Raw genomic sequence first — 16,474 nt, forward strand, 5'->3', positions numbered from 1 at the left:
ACCAACTCCCAGAGTTCACCCAAAGTCATGTCCATCGAGTTGGTGATGCCATCCAGACATCTCATCCTCTGTCGTCTCCTTCTCCTCCTGCCCCCAATCCCTCCCAGCATTAGGGTCTTTTCCAATAAATCAACTCTTCGCATGAGGTGGCCGAAGTACTGGAGTTTCAGCTTTAGCATCATCCTTCCAATAAACACCCAGGACTGATCTCCTTTCAGTCCAAGGGACTCTCAAGAGTCTTCTCCAACACCACAGTTCAAAAGCATCAATTCTTCAGCGCTCAGCTTTCTTCACAGTCCAATTCTCACATCCATACATGACCACTGGAAAAACCATAGCCTTGACAAGACGGACCTTTGTAGGCAAAGTAGTATCTCCGCTTTTGAATATGCTATCTAGGATGTCATAACTTTCCTTCCAAGGAGTAAGTGTCTTTTAATTTCATGACTGCAATCACCATCTGCAGTGATTTTGGAGCCCCCCAAAATAAAGTCTGACACTGTTTCGACTGTTTCCCCATCTACTTCCCGTGAAGTGAAGGGACCAGATGTCATGATCTTAGTTTTCTGAATGTTGAGCTTTAAGCCAACTTTTTCACGCTCCTCTTTCACTTTCATCAAGAGGCTTTTTAGTTCCTCTTCACTTTCTGCCATAAGGGTGGTGTCATCTGCATATCTGAGGTTATTGATATTTCTCCTGGCAATCTTGAATAGCATCTACTATACTTTCCTATTGACTAACTTCCAGAAATCAGGACAGAAGAGGAAATAAGAGAAAGAGAATAAAGCCCCACTTCTGCTGGGCTGGCTCACTCTCATGTCCCCTGCCCACCACACCCCTCTTCCCCCTCCACAACAGCCTCTCTCAATCAAATCCAACACCAAAGGGTTGTCCTGGAGTGATGAGGGTTGGGACAGGTGAGCAGGAGAGGGAGCCTGGGAGATAGACAGGTAGAGTGAAATCAATTCATGAACACACTGCCCAGGTATCATCTCCAAACACAGAAATGAAACTAAAAGTGATACTGAGTGGACCAAGGTACAGATCAAAAATCAAGTTACTGCAGTTATTAATTCAGTCTCCAAATTCAATTTTCCCTCAAACATTTCAGAATCTCAATCCCATGATTTTCAGGTTTTAGAAGGAAGAATAAGAATCTGTTATATTCCTAAGTTGTACTACATATAAGTCATAGTTTATGGCTTTGGGGAAAATTTAAGACAAGTGCAGATTAACAGAATTACATTTTCAACAGAAAATCTGACACACACATTGTCTAAGAGTAAGTAAACACCACCTACAGTGCTCTCAGGGAAAAGATTATATCAAGAGCTGTGGTTAATGTTTTCCTGACACAGCAGTTCACATTTTTCCTGACCTACACTGAAACTGGAAATAATTAGGAGGGAGCTTTTGCCCTGTGACTAACTGAAGCTGCTCCCTGGGTAGCATTCGGGCATTACGTTGAATATTCTTTCATGTTACAAGGGCTTCATTCATTAAATCACAGCTACAGCCATTAGATGGGTCTGGGGTGGTAAGAGTTTTAAAGAGCAGTTCTTTCAGTTATTTACTGAGTTGTCATGTGTGTCCGCTGGTTCCTGCTTGCTCACACCTGTGTAACTCACTCACCCTCACAACCAGCAGTCCCTCAGCACCCTCTCTGTGCCTTGCAAAATGCTACTTTCTGGGAACAAAAATGAAAACAAGATGCTCCCTGATTATAAAAAGCCTCAAAGTACTATGAGATGTAGATCCCAAATTACAAAGCATGCAACAGGTGCTATCTTTTAATTATGATGAAATTCACATAACATAAAATTTAACCAATTAACCATTTTTAAGTGGGTAGTTTGGTGTTCAGTACATTCACATTGCTGTGCAACCACACTTGAGATTTTTTTTTTTTTTTTACCTCATAAAACTGAAATTCTTACCCATTAAAAACAACTCCCCATTTCCCCTCCCCCAGTCCCTGGAAACCACCATCCTACTTCCTGTCTTCTAGGATTTGACTACTCTAGGAATCTCACATAAATGGAATGAGAGTATTCATTTCTTTTGTGTCTGGCTTATTTCATTTAGCAAGATGTCATCAAGGTTTATCCATAGGTCAGAATTTTCTTCCTTTTTAAGGCTGAATAATACTTCATTGTAAGGATTTAGTTCCTTCCAATTTTTGGCTGCTATGAACATAGGTGTACCATAAATGCTACCTTAAAAGAATATAAAAGACACTAAGGGTATATTAGTGTTTGTGTGTATAAAAGTATATATATATACACTAAAAGTATATATATATATACACACACACACATACACATACACTAATATGTATATTATTATATTAAGTATATATTATGTTAAGTATGTATATTAAATATATATTATATATATTAGTATATATAAGGGTATATTAAGGGTACACTAAACTGAGGGTCTCGAAGATGCATTCGAGTTGACTCAGAAAATGAGATTTTCACCATCCGGATGATGGAGGGCCTGGGTCTCTGAGGTAGAGGACCACTGTGTGCACAGGGAACAGGGAGGACGTGGTACTTTGGGAGAACCTGCACACATTCCCAGTGCAGGGGGGTGTGTGTCAGACAAACTGGCTGCAGAGCAAGGTGGGGAAGATCTCCTAACACCTTGTCTGTTCTGGTTTAGTGTCTTCTTCAAGACTCTGTCCTGGTCCCTGGTGAGGGCCTCAAGCTGAGTGCAGAAAGAACATCACCAGCAGACATGGATGCTGACAGGTCCAGGTCACAAGCCTCTCTGCCATCTTTCATATGGATCTTCTCTGCTACCTTCAATTTGCTTTTAACTTTGAGCAAGTCTCTAGACCCTACCTCTATCTGAGGCCCTGGTTCCTCACTCCTGACTGGGTCATTATTGAGGCTCTTCTCTGGTGGACACAAGGTCATTTTATGGCCCCTGCAGGAGTGGACTTGAGGCTATGCTATGGTTCCAACAGCAGCTCACACAGCCCAGTAAGGATCAGATCTGGGCTAAGAAAGAAGCAGTCTATTGGGGGAAGGTAGGGGGCTGGCAGCTCAGTGTGGGTGAGTGGAGGACAAGGCTACAGGAAGGGCTAAGGGACAGGGAAGGAGGCTGCCACCAGAGGGTACCATGGGAGGAGGAGGAGATCTCGGAAATACAAACAAGAAAAGATGGAAAGGAATGAGATATTGGAGAGTTAGGGCCAGGAAGACAAGGCTGACGTCCCATACTTTGTATGAATAATCAGGTGTCACATATAGTGTCCCGAGTCAGGTTAAGGTGGAACCCCAGATCCCAGAGCCCATCAACCACCATGAGGAAGCTCAGAGCACAGGGGAAAAATTGCTGGTATACCCATGCCATGGTCAGTTTCCAAGAAAGATTCACCTACAAGTCACTGATCTAATCTGCATCCATTAGGAGCAAACAGTCCCCCAGACATAGTGATAAGGAAGCCAAGAACAGATGTGGTGCTAAATCTTTAGCTGGATTTAAAGAGGCGAATGGCTTAAACTAACCTTTTCTCTTGAGTAAATGGATGTTTCCAGGTTCCTCAATACCAGAGGACTGTCCAAGTTATATCTGAAGTTCACACTGAAAAAGGAAATCCTTCCGTCTGGGGGCCAGAATGGTGGTGGACGATACTCAAGTTCCCAGGGTGCTTCTTTCTCGAGGTCTGTATATTCAATTACCCTTTCTACTGATATCATCTGAAAGACATATGACATCACATGAGTTAGTATCAGAGGATCTAGTTTATAGGTGTTCAGAGATTGTAAATGAAACCTCCTGCTTTTATATGGTTCAGAATATCTCAGGTCTCAACATCCACAAAGGACAGAAGTAGGAGTCTGATGAGACCTTGGTGATTTGCAAACTTGCTCATCATCTTCAACACTTTACACACAACTACTTCCTTCAATTTTATATAAAAGCTAAAAAAATTAGAGAAATTAATGGTAAGATTTTATTGATCCACCTTTCACATCTAAATAAAAAAAACAAAAACAAGAATTTTTTGAAAGAAAAGAACAACACTTATGGACATCAATCAGTATGTGTGGTTACAGAAGGGCCATGTGTTACAGATGTCCAGAACTGGACAGTCATCAAACATCATTTTAATAATTAGTCACTTTCTACTCTGTTAGAAGAAATAAATGGAGAAACTTCATTTTTATTGTTTTTCTCCCTTTAGGAGAAGGTACAAATATTCAAAAGTGTATAATTTACTTATTGACTAAGGCCTCTTCAGTTCATTTCAGTTCAGTCACTCAGTCGTGTCCGATTCTTTGCAACCCCATGAATTGCAGCACGCCAGGCCTCCCTGTCCATCACAAACTCGCAGAGTTCACTCAAACTCATGTCCATCGAGTCAGTGATGCCATCCTGCCATCTCATCCTCTGTCATCCCCTTCTCCTCCTGCCCCCAATCCCTCCCAGGATCAGAGTCTTTTCCAATGAGTCAACTCTTCGCATGAGGTGGCCAAAGTACTGGAGTTTCAGCTTTAGCATCAGGTCTTCCAAAGAACACCCAGGACTGATCTCCTTCAGAATGGACTGGTTGGATCTCCTTGCAGTCCAAGGGACTCTCAAGAGTCTTCTCCAACACCACAGTTCAAAAGGATCAATTCTTCAGCGCTCAGCTTTCTTCACAGTCCAACTCTCACATCCATACATGACCACTGGAAAAACCATAGCCTTGACTAGATGGACCTTTGTTGGCAAAGTAATGTCTCTGCTTTTTAATATGCTATCTAGGTTGGTCATAACTTTCCTTTCAAGGACAAAGCATCTTTTAATTTCATGCCTGCAATCACCATCTGCAGTGATTTTGGAGCCCCCCAAAATAAAGTCTGACACTCTTTCCACTGTTTTCCCATCTATTTTCCATGAAATGATGGGACCAGATGCCATGATCTTCATTTTCTGAATGTTGAGCTTTAAGCCAACTTTTTCACTCTCCTCTTTCACTTTCATCAAGAGGCTTTTTAGTTCCTCTTCACTTTCTGCCATAAGGGTGGTGTCATCTACATATCTGAGGTTATTGATATTTCTTCTGGCAATCGTGATCCCAGCTTGTGCTTCTTCCAGCCCAGTGTTTCTCAAGATGTACTCTGCATATAATTTAAACAAGCAGGGTGACAATATACAGCTTTGATGTACTCTTTTTCCTATTTGGAACCAGTTTGTTGTTCCATGTCCAGTTCTAACTGTTGCTTCCTGACCTGCATATAGGTTTCTCAGGAGGCAGGTCAGATGGTCTGGTATTCCCATCTCTTTCAAAGTTTTCCACAGTTTATTGTGATCCACACAGTCAAAGGCTTAAACAACCATAACTCCACACTTTTGAGAGCACATTTGGGAGACACCCTATCCTACCAGAGAGAAGGGCTGCCAGCAAATTCAGGTGCTCAATATTCACATGAATAAGTGAAAAAATGGAGGGGAGGGGTGGAGGAACATATTAATTAAATAAATTTTAAAATACTGGATTCTTTTCTTTTACCAAAAATAAGGAATTACCCATTAAGAAGCAAAGATAAACTAGCTGCTAAGAAACGAGCTTATGTTGTCTCCAGAATTTCAAAACCTCTCTCCTACAGAAACATTTATTGTATTTGAAGACAGTTTGTGATGAATATAAAACCCTCTGACATGACATACATATGTGGGAAAATATGTATATATTTTTATTAACTTTAAGCAAAAGGAAAGTGAAAGTGAAAGTCAGTCAGTCATGTTCTGCTCTTTGCAACCCTATGGATTGTAGCCTGCCAGACTTCTCTGCCCATGGGGATTCTCCAGGCAAGAATACTGGAGTGGGCAGCCATTTCCTTCTACAGGGAATCTTTCCAACCCAGGGATAAAATCTTTCTCTCTTGTGGCTCCTGCATTGCAGCCGGATTTTTCACCATCTGAGCCACCAGGGAAGCCCTTAAGCAAATGGAGGAGAACATAAAAAAAAAAACTTTGAAGATAATGTAAAGAAAAAAAAAAAGTTTTATTATTTTATGTAAGAACTGCTTTTATGCCATATAACACCAAGGAGACCTGAAAAGGCTAAGAACAGAAAAATAAACATCACCATGTTCTCAACTTCAGCACTTTGCCTGACGCACCACTGGAACATCCCCGTGAGTACGAGAGAGAGAGACAGGACCAGGCCAACCTGCCCGAGATCCAAGGCTAAATGAGGAAGAAGAGGAATAAAATTAGTCGACTTCTCAACCCCTCACACAGGTCCTTCTGTCACTTTACAAAGACGACTCCTTTATTTTTATGATTTTTATTGGAGTATATAGTTGATTTACAAAGTTGTATTAGTTTCAGGTGTACAATAAAGTGAATTAGCCAGACATATACATATAATCTGTTCCTTTTAAATTATTTTCCCAGATATGTCATTACATACAGTCCATACCCCATGGACTGTAGCCTACCAGGCTTCTCTGTCCATGGGACTTTCCAGGCAATACTACTAGAGTGGATTGCCATTTCCTACTCCAGGGGATCTTCCCAACCCAGGGATTGAACCCAGGCCTCCGGCATTGTAGACAGACATTTTACCAACCGAGCCACCAGGGAAGTCAATATATGTCATTACAGAGTATTAAATAGAATCCCCTGTGCTATACAGTAGGTCCTTTTTAGTTATCTATTTTATTATATAGTAGTGAGAAGACTCCTTTATAATACTTAAATCATTTGCATGTAATGATAGTATCATTCATAATATTACTTCTGTTGTATGAGACAATAATACAGTAGGAAAAGAAAAAAAAAAAACGCTATGAGGGACTTCCCTGGTGGTCCAATAGCTAAGACTCCGAACTCTTAATGCAGGGGGCTCAGGTTCAATCCCTGGTCAGGCAACTAGACTCCACATGCCACAACTAAGAGTTCACATGCTGCAACTAAAGTCCTGCCTACTATAACTAAGACTGAAGGTCCCACATGCCCCAGCTAAGACCCAATACAGCCAAATAATTAAGTAATTTTTTTTAAATATGAATTTAGAAAGAACTAACAAAGCTGTGGTTGTTGTTAAGCCACTAAGTCATGCCTGACTCTGGTGACACCATAGACTGTAGCACTACAGGCTTCCCTGTCCTTTGTTATCTCCCAGAGTTTGCTCAAATTCATGTCCATTGAGTTTGTGATGCTATCTAACCATCTCATCCTCTGTCACCTCCTTCTCCTCCTGCCTTCAATCTTTCCCAGTACCCAAGGTCTTTTCTAATGAATCAGCTCTTCGAGTCAGGTGGCAAAAGTATTGGAGCTTCAGCTTCAGCATCAGTCTTTCCAGTGAATATTCAGGGTTGATTTCCTTTAAGATTTAATGATTTGATCTCCTTGCTGTCCAAGGGACTCTCAAGAGTCTTCTCCAACACTACAACTTGAAAGCATCAATTCTTCAGCCCTCAGCCTTCTTAATGGCCCAAATTTTACATCCATTGACAACTCTTATATGACTACTGGAAAAAACATAACTTTCACTATATGGACATTTGTGGGCAAAGTGATGTCTCTGCTTTTTAATATTCTGTATAGATTTGTCATAGCTTTCCTTCCAAGAAGCAAACGTCTTTTCATTCATGGTTGCAGTCACAGTTTGCAGTGATTTTTGGAACCCAAGGAAAAAAAATCTGTCACTGCTTTAAATTTTTTCCCATCTATTTGCCATGAAGCGATGGGACTGGATGCCATGATCTTTGAATGCTGAGTTTTAAGCCAGCTTTTTCACTCTGCTCTTTCACTTTCATCAAGAGGCTCTTCAGTTTCTCTTCACTTTCTGCCATTAGAATGGTATCATCTGCATAACTGAGGTTATTGATATTTCTCCCAGCAATCTTGATTCCAGCTTGTGCTTCATCTAGCCTGGCATTTTGCATGATGTATTTTGCACATAAGTTAAATAAACATAGTGACAACATATAGCTTTGTCATACTCCTTTCCCAATTTTGAATCAGTTCATTGTTCTATGTCCAGTTCTGTTTCTTCTTTACATGCTTTCAAGTTCTCAGGAGACAGGTAAGATGGTCTGGTATTCCTATCTCTTTCAGAATTTTCCACAGTTTATTGTGATCCACAGAGTCAAAGCCTTTCAACATAGTCAATTAAGAAGATGTTTTTTCTGGAATCCCCTTGCTTTCTCTTTGATTCAAGGAATGTTGGCAATTTGATCTCTGGTTCCTCTGTCTTTTCTAAAACAAGCTTGTATAGTTGGAAGTTCCCAGTTCACATACTGTTGAAATCTTTGAAGGATTTTGAGTATAACTTTATTAGCATGTAAAATGAGTGCAATTGTGTGATAGTTTGAACATTCTTTGGCAGTGTCCTTCTTTGGGATTGGAATGAAAACAACTTTCAGTCCTGTGGCAATTGCTGAGTTTTTCAAAATTTCTGGCATACTATATGAACAGCATCATCTTTTAGGATTTGAAATAGCTAAGCTGGAATTCCATTACCTCCACTAACTTAGTTCATAGTGATGCTTCCTAAGTTCCACTTGACTTCACAATCCAGGATATCTGGCTCAAGATGAGTGGCCACACCATCGTGGTTATTCAGGTCATTAAGATCTTTCTGGTACAGTTTTTTTGTGTATTCTTGCCACCTCTTCCTAACCTCTTCTGCTTCTCTTAGGTCCTTACCATTTTTGTCCTTTATCATTTAATCCCACCTGGAGTGAGATACACTTGACAGTATAATATAGTTGAGGATGTCATTGTTCAGATTTTTGTCCTTATGCTACAATTATCATTATGTAATTTCACTTTCTACATCCAATGTAGCTGCAGTTTAAATCACAAAAACAAGGCAATGGATTCTAAGAGCCAGTGCTTTTAAATCTAAAATATTACTCTCATTTTCCCATTATTAAAGACTGTAATTCAGGGCTATTTCTACGGAATAGTCAAAGATGGTGAATTCATGCCACACATTCCAGCAACTGTTCATCTGGGACCCACACAGCAGTGAGGATACTCTTTTTGCTATAGAGAATCTTTCTCAGACCCCCACAACCAAGGATTCCAGTAGCCCAAAAGCTAAAACCTAAAACCTAGTCTGTACAAAAAGCTTAATAGTAAACCTGGTTCTCTCCATCCAGCTATAGGACACTACCTAGGATGTTCAGAGGTCATCTTGCTACAGTTATGTAGATCTCAACCCATTCAAAGAAAGATAAAAAGATAAAAGATCTCAATGAAGACCTACTGTAAACAAACAAGCAAACTATTCAAAGGCAATCTACAGATTCAGTGCAATCTCTATCAAATTACCAATGGCATTTTTCACAGAATTAGAACAAAAATATCTACATTTTGTATAGAAATACAAAATACCATGAATAACCAATGTAATCTTGAGAAAAACAAAGAAGAAAAATGAAGCTAGGAGGAATCATGTCCCCTGTCTTCAGACTATACCACAAAGCTACAGTAATTGAAACAATATGCTACTGGCACCAAAAACATAAATATAGATCAATGGAACAGGACAGAAGTCCAGAGATAAACCCATGCACCTGTGTCACCTATGAGAAAGGAAGCAAGGATATACAATGGAGAAAGACAGTTTCTTTAATAACTGGTGCTGGGAAAACTGGACAGCTACATCTAAAAGAATAAAATCAGAACACTCCCTAAGACCATAAACAAAAGTAAACTCAAATACATTACAAACCTAAATGTAAGACCAGACACTAGAAAACTCTTAGATGAAAACACAGGGAGAACTCTCTCTGACATAAATTGCAACACGCTTTTTAACCCACCTCCTAGAGCAATGAAAATACATAAAACACAAACAAATGGGACCCAATTAAGCTTAAAAACTTTTACACAGCAAAAAATAAAAATAAACAAAGACAACCTGCAGAATGGGGGGAAATATTTGCAAATGAAGTGACTGATAAGGGATTACTCTCAAAAATATACAAACAGTTCATGCAAATCAGTATCAAAAATAAATAAGTAAACAGCCCAGTCAAAAAATGGGCAGAAGATTAAAACAGACATTCTCCAAAGAAGACATATAGATGGCCAAAAAGCACATGAAAAGATGGTCAACATCTCATTATTAGAGAAATGAATATCAAAACTACAGTAAAAAAAAAATTTTTTTTAAGTAAAAAACTACAGTGAGGTTTCACACCAGTCAGAATGACCATCATCAAAAAGTCTACAAACAATAAGTACTGAAGAGGATGTGGAGAAAAGGGAACCCTCCATGTAAACTGGTACAGCCACTATGGAGAACAATATGGAGGTTACTTTAAAAACTAAAAATAGACACACAAAAAGATGCCAGGATTCTTGGCCTCTGGAGGAGAAGAATTCAATCCAGGGCCAGAGATGAGGCTTGATCGCTCAGAGCTTTTGTGTAATAAAGTTTTATTAAAGTATAAAGGAGATAGAGAAAGCTTCTGAGATAGGCATCAGAAGGGGTCAGAAAGAGTACCCCCTTGCTAGTGTTAGCCATGGAGTTATATACTCTCTAATTAGTTATTACAGTGAATCAAAAGAATGTCTGGAGGTTATAAAGACCTCAATAGACCTACTCCCATAATTTGCACCTTAAGATAACAGGATTAGCCAGAAGGTTTTTTTTTTTCCAGAGACTGTCCTCAAGCAGGATACATTATTGTTATATAATCCTAAGGAATGTAGAGGGACAAAAAAAAGTTTGTCCTTTCTTCCTCCTTAATAATTCCAGATCCCTCTCTCCTTGGGGACCCCTGGACTTACCAATCTGCCTAGGAATTGACTCTCTCACTACTAAGATCCAGCAATCTCACTCCAGGGCATATATCCAGAAAAAAAACATAATTTATAAGGATACATGCACCCTAGTCTTCACTGCAGGACTATTTACAACAGCCAGGACATGGAAGCAACCTAAATGCCTGTCAACAGAGCAATGGACAAGGAAGATGTGGTACCATATATACAATGGAATGTTACTCAGCCATAAAATGGGCAAAATAATGCCATTTGCAGCACCATGGCTGGACCTAGAGATTTGCATACTGAGTGAAATAAGTCCGAGAAAAATAGAATATGATATTGCTTACATATGGAATAAAACAAAAGGCTACAAATGAACATATCTACAAAACAGAAGTAGAGTAACAGGTATAGAAAATAAACTTATGTTTACCAGGGGATAAGGGAGGGGAGGGATAAATTGGAAGACTGGGACTGACACATACATACTATTATATATAAAATATCAAAATAGATAATTAATAAGAAACTACTGTAAAGTACAGTGAACTCTGTAATGATCTATATGGGAAAAGAATCTAAAAAAGAGTGGATATATGTATGTGTATAGCAGATTGACTTTGCTGTACATCGGAAACTAAGACAACAGTGTAAATGAACTATACCCCAATAAAACTTAAAATAAAAATTAAAGAATGGCCTGAGCGAGCCAAAGCAGGGGCCCAAGGCACCACAGGTCTGTTGCAGCAGGCATGTCATACCTGGTCTTTGCTCCTGAAGATTCCAAAAGTCAGAACCAGAAATTCTTTTCTAAAGGACTATTCATTTGAAGTATTAAAACGCAAATTACTAAAAAGAATACAGGCACCCCAATGTTCACGGGGTATGGAAAAAGAATCTTTAAAAAAGTGAATATATGTATAACAGATTCACTTGGCTATACACCTGAAGTCAACACATCATAAATCAAACATTTTCCAATCAAAAAAATATTTTAAATTATCTCAATGAGGACTTACTATAAATAAATAAGTAAAAGTAAAAGAAAGAGAAGTTCTCATCAAGACACAAATGACTTCACATGGACACACTGTGGAGTCACATGCTGCAAACACTTTAATACAACTCATTAGAACCAAAGAGTATATATTAGACAAGATTACAACAGTTTAATAACTACAAACAAAGCTATCAAATGCAAACATACCCCAAATATTCACATGTGTACTTACATTCTACCAGAATCAGGGCCCCAAAGGCAACAACAGTGACAAAGATGGCACAGATGACATCCAGATACACAGCGAGCCATCGGGACGTCGTCAAAAGCAGGAACCAAGCCTCTGCATTTGTGAACCATAATAAGTGTAACATAAACAGAAAAAACATGTTAGCTGCTTCTCATGAGGGAGAGCATTTTCTCAGTTGAGCTACAGAAGATTTTACACAAGGTAGGACAGCAAAGTTACACACCTGTAACTTCAAAGGAAACAGAAGATTCCAGAAAACTAGGTTCAACACAAAACAACATATGAGACACAGAGGAATCAGTCCAGGAAGCATGCTTTGAAAACTTCAACCCACGAGTTATCAAGAGAAATACCATCATAAGAAAGAAGTTGGAAAAACATCTCATTGGTGTGTTCCCTGCAGTGCTGGGCCTCAACATGAAGATCCTCCTCTCAAAGGGTCAGCTGTTCCCAGCTCTGACAGCAGAGAGCATAGCTCACACCGTTTCCAGCACCTTCTGCCCTCACTACAGGGCCTGCGGTGGTTATTCTTAGGAGTCAGTGTCCACATGACCATCAGCTAACAGGGTCTGTATGTGACTTTCAAATGCCATGTTATCTTCAAAATATATCAATGATTGTAAAGTTTGGCCAGGATTTTATATACTTAGAAGAAATTCTGAATTTTCTACCGAGATGGAAAACAAACAAACAAACTTCACTGATACAAAGCATAATCAAGTGGGTAGCAAATCAGGAACTTATTTTCCTCAACACTTCTGCTACCCTCAATCTATGCTCTCAAAAGACTTGGCAAAACACACCCTGAGGGGGAAGAACAGCCACCACCTGGTTCTGAAAATAAAGTTTTATTGGAATACAGCCATTGACTAATGTATGTTCTTTGCCTGTCTTTGTGCTACAATGGCAAAGATGAGTAGTTACAATAGAGACAGCACACAAAGCCTACAATATTTTCTATCTGGACCTTTGGAAAAAAGAAAAGTTTACTGAATCCTGCCTTAAAGAGACAAACATCCACAGGGCACAGTGGTGGAAGGACAATGCAGGCCAGTCAGGGGAGAAAAGCAGGGCTGTGAGGGGGAAGAGGGGAGCACAGAGGGGATGCTGAGAGGAAGGGGTGGGGGAGGCAGGTGTGCAGAGGGCGATGTGGGCTGACACACAGAGAGGCGCTGGCCAGCCAGGCCACCTGAGACAGAGGTCAGGCCTCAGAAGGGAGCACATCCCATCCTTAGAAATCATCTCCAGAAACTTACAGACCTGAATGCAAATCCTGGTATGCATCAAACAGCTCCTGAAACTTCTGTTCAGCTTTGTATGCCCGGATGGTCCAGAGTCCCCGGAGAGAAGATGCTAAGTGGGAAAACACCGGGCTCCGAGCTGGGGCAGCAGAGACAGACACACATCAGAGAAGTCAGGGAGGCTGGATGCGAGGAAACCACTGCCTCCCGGGCTCTGAGGTCACACGTCCTACCAAAGGGAATCCTCCATGTGACCCTCAAACTCCTGCTCACACCACGCTTCACTTTAATGACCTGGGAATGAGAGATTCTCTTTGAAACTATCTTTGATCAAATTCAAAACCCCAGCTAGATTTAGATAAAGAAATTCTTTACTGGTTCTTTCATCAAGGTCCTCTCAAATATTTCTCCCTCAATATTCTTCTGGCATCTTTCCAGGTGGAAATTGCTCACAATTTATTAAAAGTATAGTGAAGTATAGTTGATTTACAATAATCTGCTAGTTTCAGGTATGCAGTATAGTCATTCAGTTCTTTTCTCTGATTATATTCTATTATAGATTATTACAAGACACTGAATAAAATTCTCTGTGCTTTACACTTAATCCTTGTTATCTATTTGATGTATTAATAGTAGTGTGTCTATTAATCCCATATTTCTAATTTGCTCCTCACTCTTTCCCAATGCCCTTTGGTAACCACAAGTTTATTTTTTATGCCACTGAGTCTATTTCTAGTTTGTGTATAGATTCATTTGTATTATTTTTAGATTTCATGTATAAGTGATATCATATGTGTCTTTCTCTGATTTTCTTTACTAAGAATAATACTCTCTAGATCCATCCATGTTGCTGCAAATGGCAATATTTCATTTTTTTTCCATAGGTGAGTAATTATCGTTCACTAATTTTTTAACCAGTAGCATTTTAAACTTTAATTCCTCTTTAGAGTCCTCACCACACTGAATTTTGATGAGCTACCTGTGCATTGATTCCACCTTAGATGAGTAACCAAGGGCTGAGATAGAGTCAGTACATCCCCCACCCTGGACCTGAGCCAGACACAGGACAGGAATGAGATGAGTAAGAAGTGGACAGTCTGCCACCTCCCCCATCCTGGGACTCTCCCTGCACCTGTGCCAGGATTCTCTGTACGGGTCACGGAGCACCTGGTTCTGCACCGCCCTTGTGCCCACAGGACCTGGCAGATGAGGAGTCTTTGAATAGTCTTGACTTCTGCTCCAGGAACATGATGAATGTTTTTATATCTGCCTACTGGACACCTGTCCTGTTATTTGGAGGGCACTGTGGCCTGTGATACTCACATCACCCTTTTAGAATCTGACAGAGGCCTCAGCGTCCATCTTTTGAGTGACTTCATGTGGTTGGGGGCCTGATGTCACATGACTGCCCATTCATTTCCTGCCATCTTCTCTAAGAGCACACTGACCATGAGCACCAGGGTCAGGCTCTTGCCTGTCAGGGAACAGCTGGGCTGCAGGCTGCCAGGCAGGGAGGACCCTTACATTTCTCATTCCCCACCATGAATGAGGATGCAACTTGCTATTGCCAGGGGCACATGGTGAGCCTCTGACCTCTGTCTGGAATGAGTGATAACTTGAGCTGTATCAGGAGGAAATACTGACATCACTTTGTTATTTGTGTGGGTCCTAGAGAAGACCTGTTAGTACAACTAGGTTGTTTATGGGAAGTTAGTAATGCATCTTACATGAGGCTACAGAGATTTTATAAAATGATGGGGGAAAGAATCCAGGGGGAAACTCCAAACTGTTTTCAGGTCCTCACTCCTTAGTCCAGTATCTGAATGCCTGTCTGGTGACAGTTCAGTCAGTACAGACGTGCACCTGGGCACTGCACATTCGGAGGGGTTGAGGTAAAAACAAGTAAAGGCACAGAACCTCTTCTTGTGTTTAGTGTTCCCAGTTCTATAAAGAAGGAAGGAACAGGGGCGGTCCTAAGATGGCAGAGGAATAGGATGGGGAGACCACTTTCTCCCCCACAAATTCATCAAAATATCATTTGAATGCTGTACAAATTCCACAAAACAACTTCTGAATGCTGGCGGAGGATGCCAGCCACCCAAAAAGGCAGCCCATTCTCTTTGAAAGGTGGTCACCTCTATCTCCTCCCTACCTCTTCTCTTCTCTGCCTAAATCTGTTGGATCTCTTTGGGTGTTCTAGGCTGTGGAGAACACTTAGGGAACTGATTACTGGTTAGATTGGTCTCTCTCCTTTTGACTCCCCCTCTTCTCCTCCTGGTCACCTCTATCTCCCTCCTCCTTCTTCTCTTCTCCATATAACTCTGTGAACCTCTCTGGGTGTCCCTCACTGTGGAGAATCTTTTCACCATTAACCTAGATGTTTTATCATTGGTGCTGTATGGATGGGAAAGTCTGTATGGATGGGATGTAAGAATATGACTGAAAGCCAGAGGCAGGAGGCTTAAATCCAAAACTTGAGAACACCAGAAAACTCATGGAATATTAATCAACAAGAGCTCATCCAAAAGCCTCCATACCGACACTGAAACCAAGCTCTACCCAAGAGCCAACAAATTTCAGAGCAAGACATACATACCAAGCTAATTCTCCAACAACATAGGAACATAACCCCAAGCATTAAAATACAGGTGGCCAAAAGTCACACCAAACCCATAAACACCTCAAAATTCACTACTGGACACTTCATTGCACTCCAGAGAGAAGAGATCCAGCTCCACCCACCAGAACACCGACGCAAGCTTCCCTAACCAGGAAACCTTGACAAGTTACTCGTCCAACCACACTCACAGGGAGGAACCCTCATAATAAAGAGGAACCACAAACTTCCAGCATACAGAAAGGCCACCCCAAACACAGCAATCTAAACAAAATGAAAAGGCAGAGAACTATTCAGCAGGTAAAGCAACATGATAAATGCCCACCAACCCAAACAAAAGAGGAGGAAATAGGGAATCTACCTAAAAATGAATTCAGAATAATGATCTGAATGATCAGTAAAAACGATCCAAAATCTTGAAAACAAAATGGAGTTACAGATAAATAGTCTGGAGACAAGGATTGAGAAGATGCAAGAAAATTTTAACAAGGACTTAAAAGAAATAAAAAAGAGTCAATCAATAATGAATATGCAATAACTGAGACAAAAGCACTCTGGAGGGAACCAACAGTAGAATAACTGAGGCATAAAATAGGATAAGTGATGTGGAAGATAGAATGGTAGAAACAAAT

The 16,474-nt window shown here is 40.4% G+C and overlaps 1 protein-coding gene across 5 annotated transcripts in view; it reads right to left on the reverse strand.

The window, feature by feature from the left end:
• LOC129624675 (ATP-binding cassette sub-family C member 4-like) overlaps window positions 1-16,474 on the reverse strand; it is a 222,340-nt gene that overhangs the window by 47,619 nt on the left and 158,247 nt on the right. For 4 of the 5 annotated variants that reach the window (XR_008701095.1, XM_055542839.1, XM_055542837.1 and 1 more), the window contains exons 22-25: window positions 13,245-13,364; window positions 11,967-12,077; window positions 6,089-6,189; window positions 3,519-3,710 (exon numbers count right to left, since the gene is read on the reverse strand). Coding sequence is in view for 4 of the 5 variants with exons in the window: in XM_055542839.1 (XP_055398814.1) it covers window positions 3,519-3,710; window positions 6,089-6,189; window positions 11,967-12,077; window positions 13,245-13,364 (524 nt within the window). In the remaining variant the exon portion in view is untranslated. Of the gene's footprint in view, window positions 1-3,518; window positions 3,711-6,088; window positions 6,190-11,966; window positions 12,078-13,244; window positions 13,365-16,474 lie in introns of those variants that run through there. The other variant, XM_055542841.1, reaches the window with a different exon arrangement.

This window comes from Bubalus kerabau, chromosome 12, assembly GCF_029407905.1.
Source record: "Bubalus kerabau isolate K-KA32 ecotype Philippines breed swamp buffalo chromosome 12, PCC_UOA_SB_1v2, whole genome shotgun sequence".
NCBI lineage: Eukaryota > Metazoa > Chordata > Mammalia > Artiodactyla > Bovidae > Bubalus > Bubalus kerabau.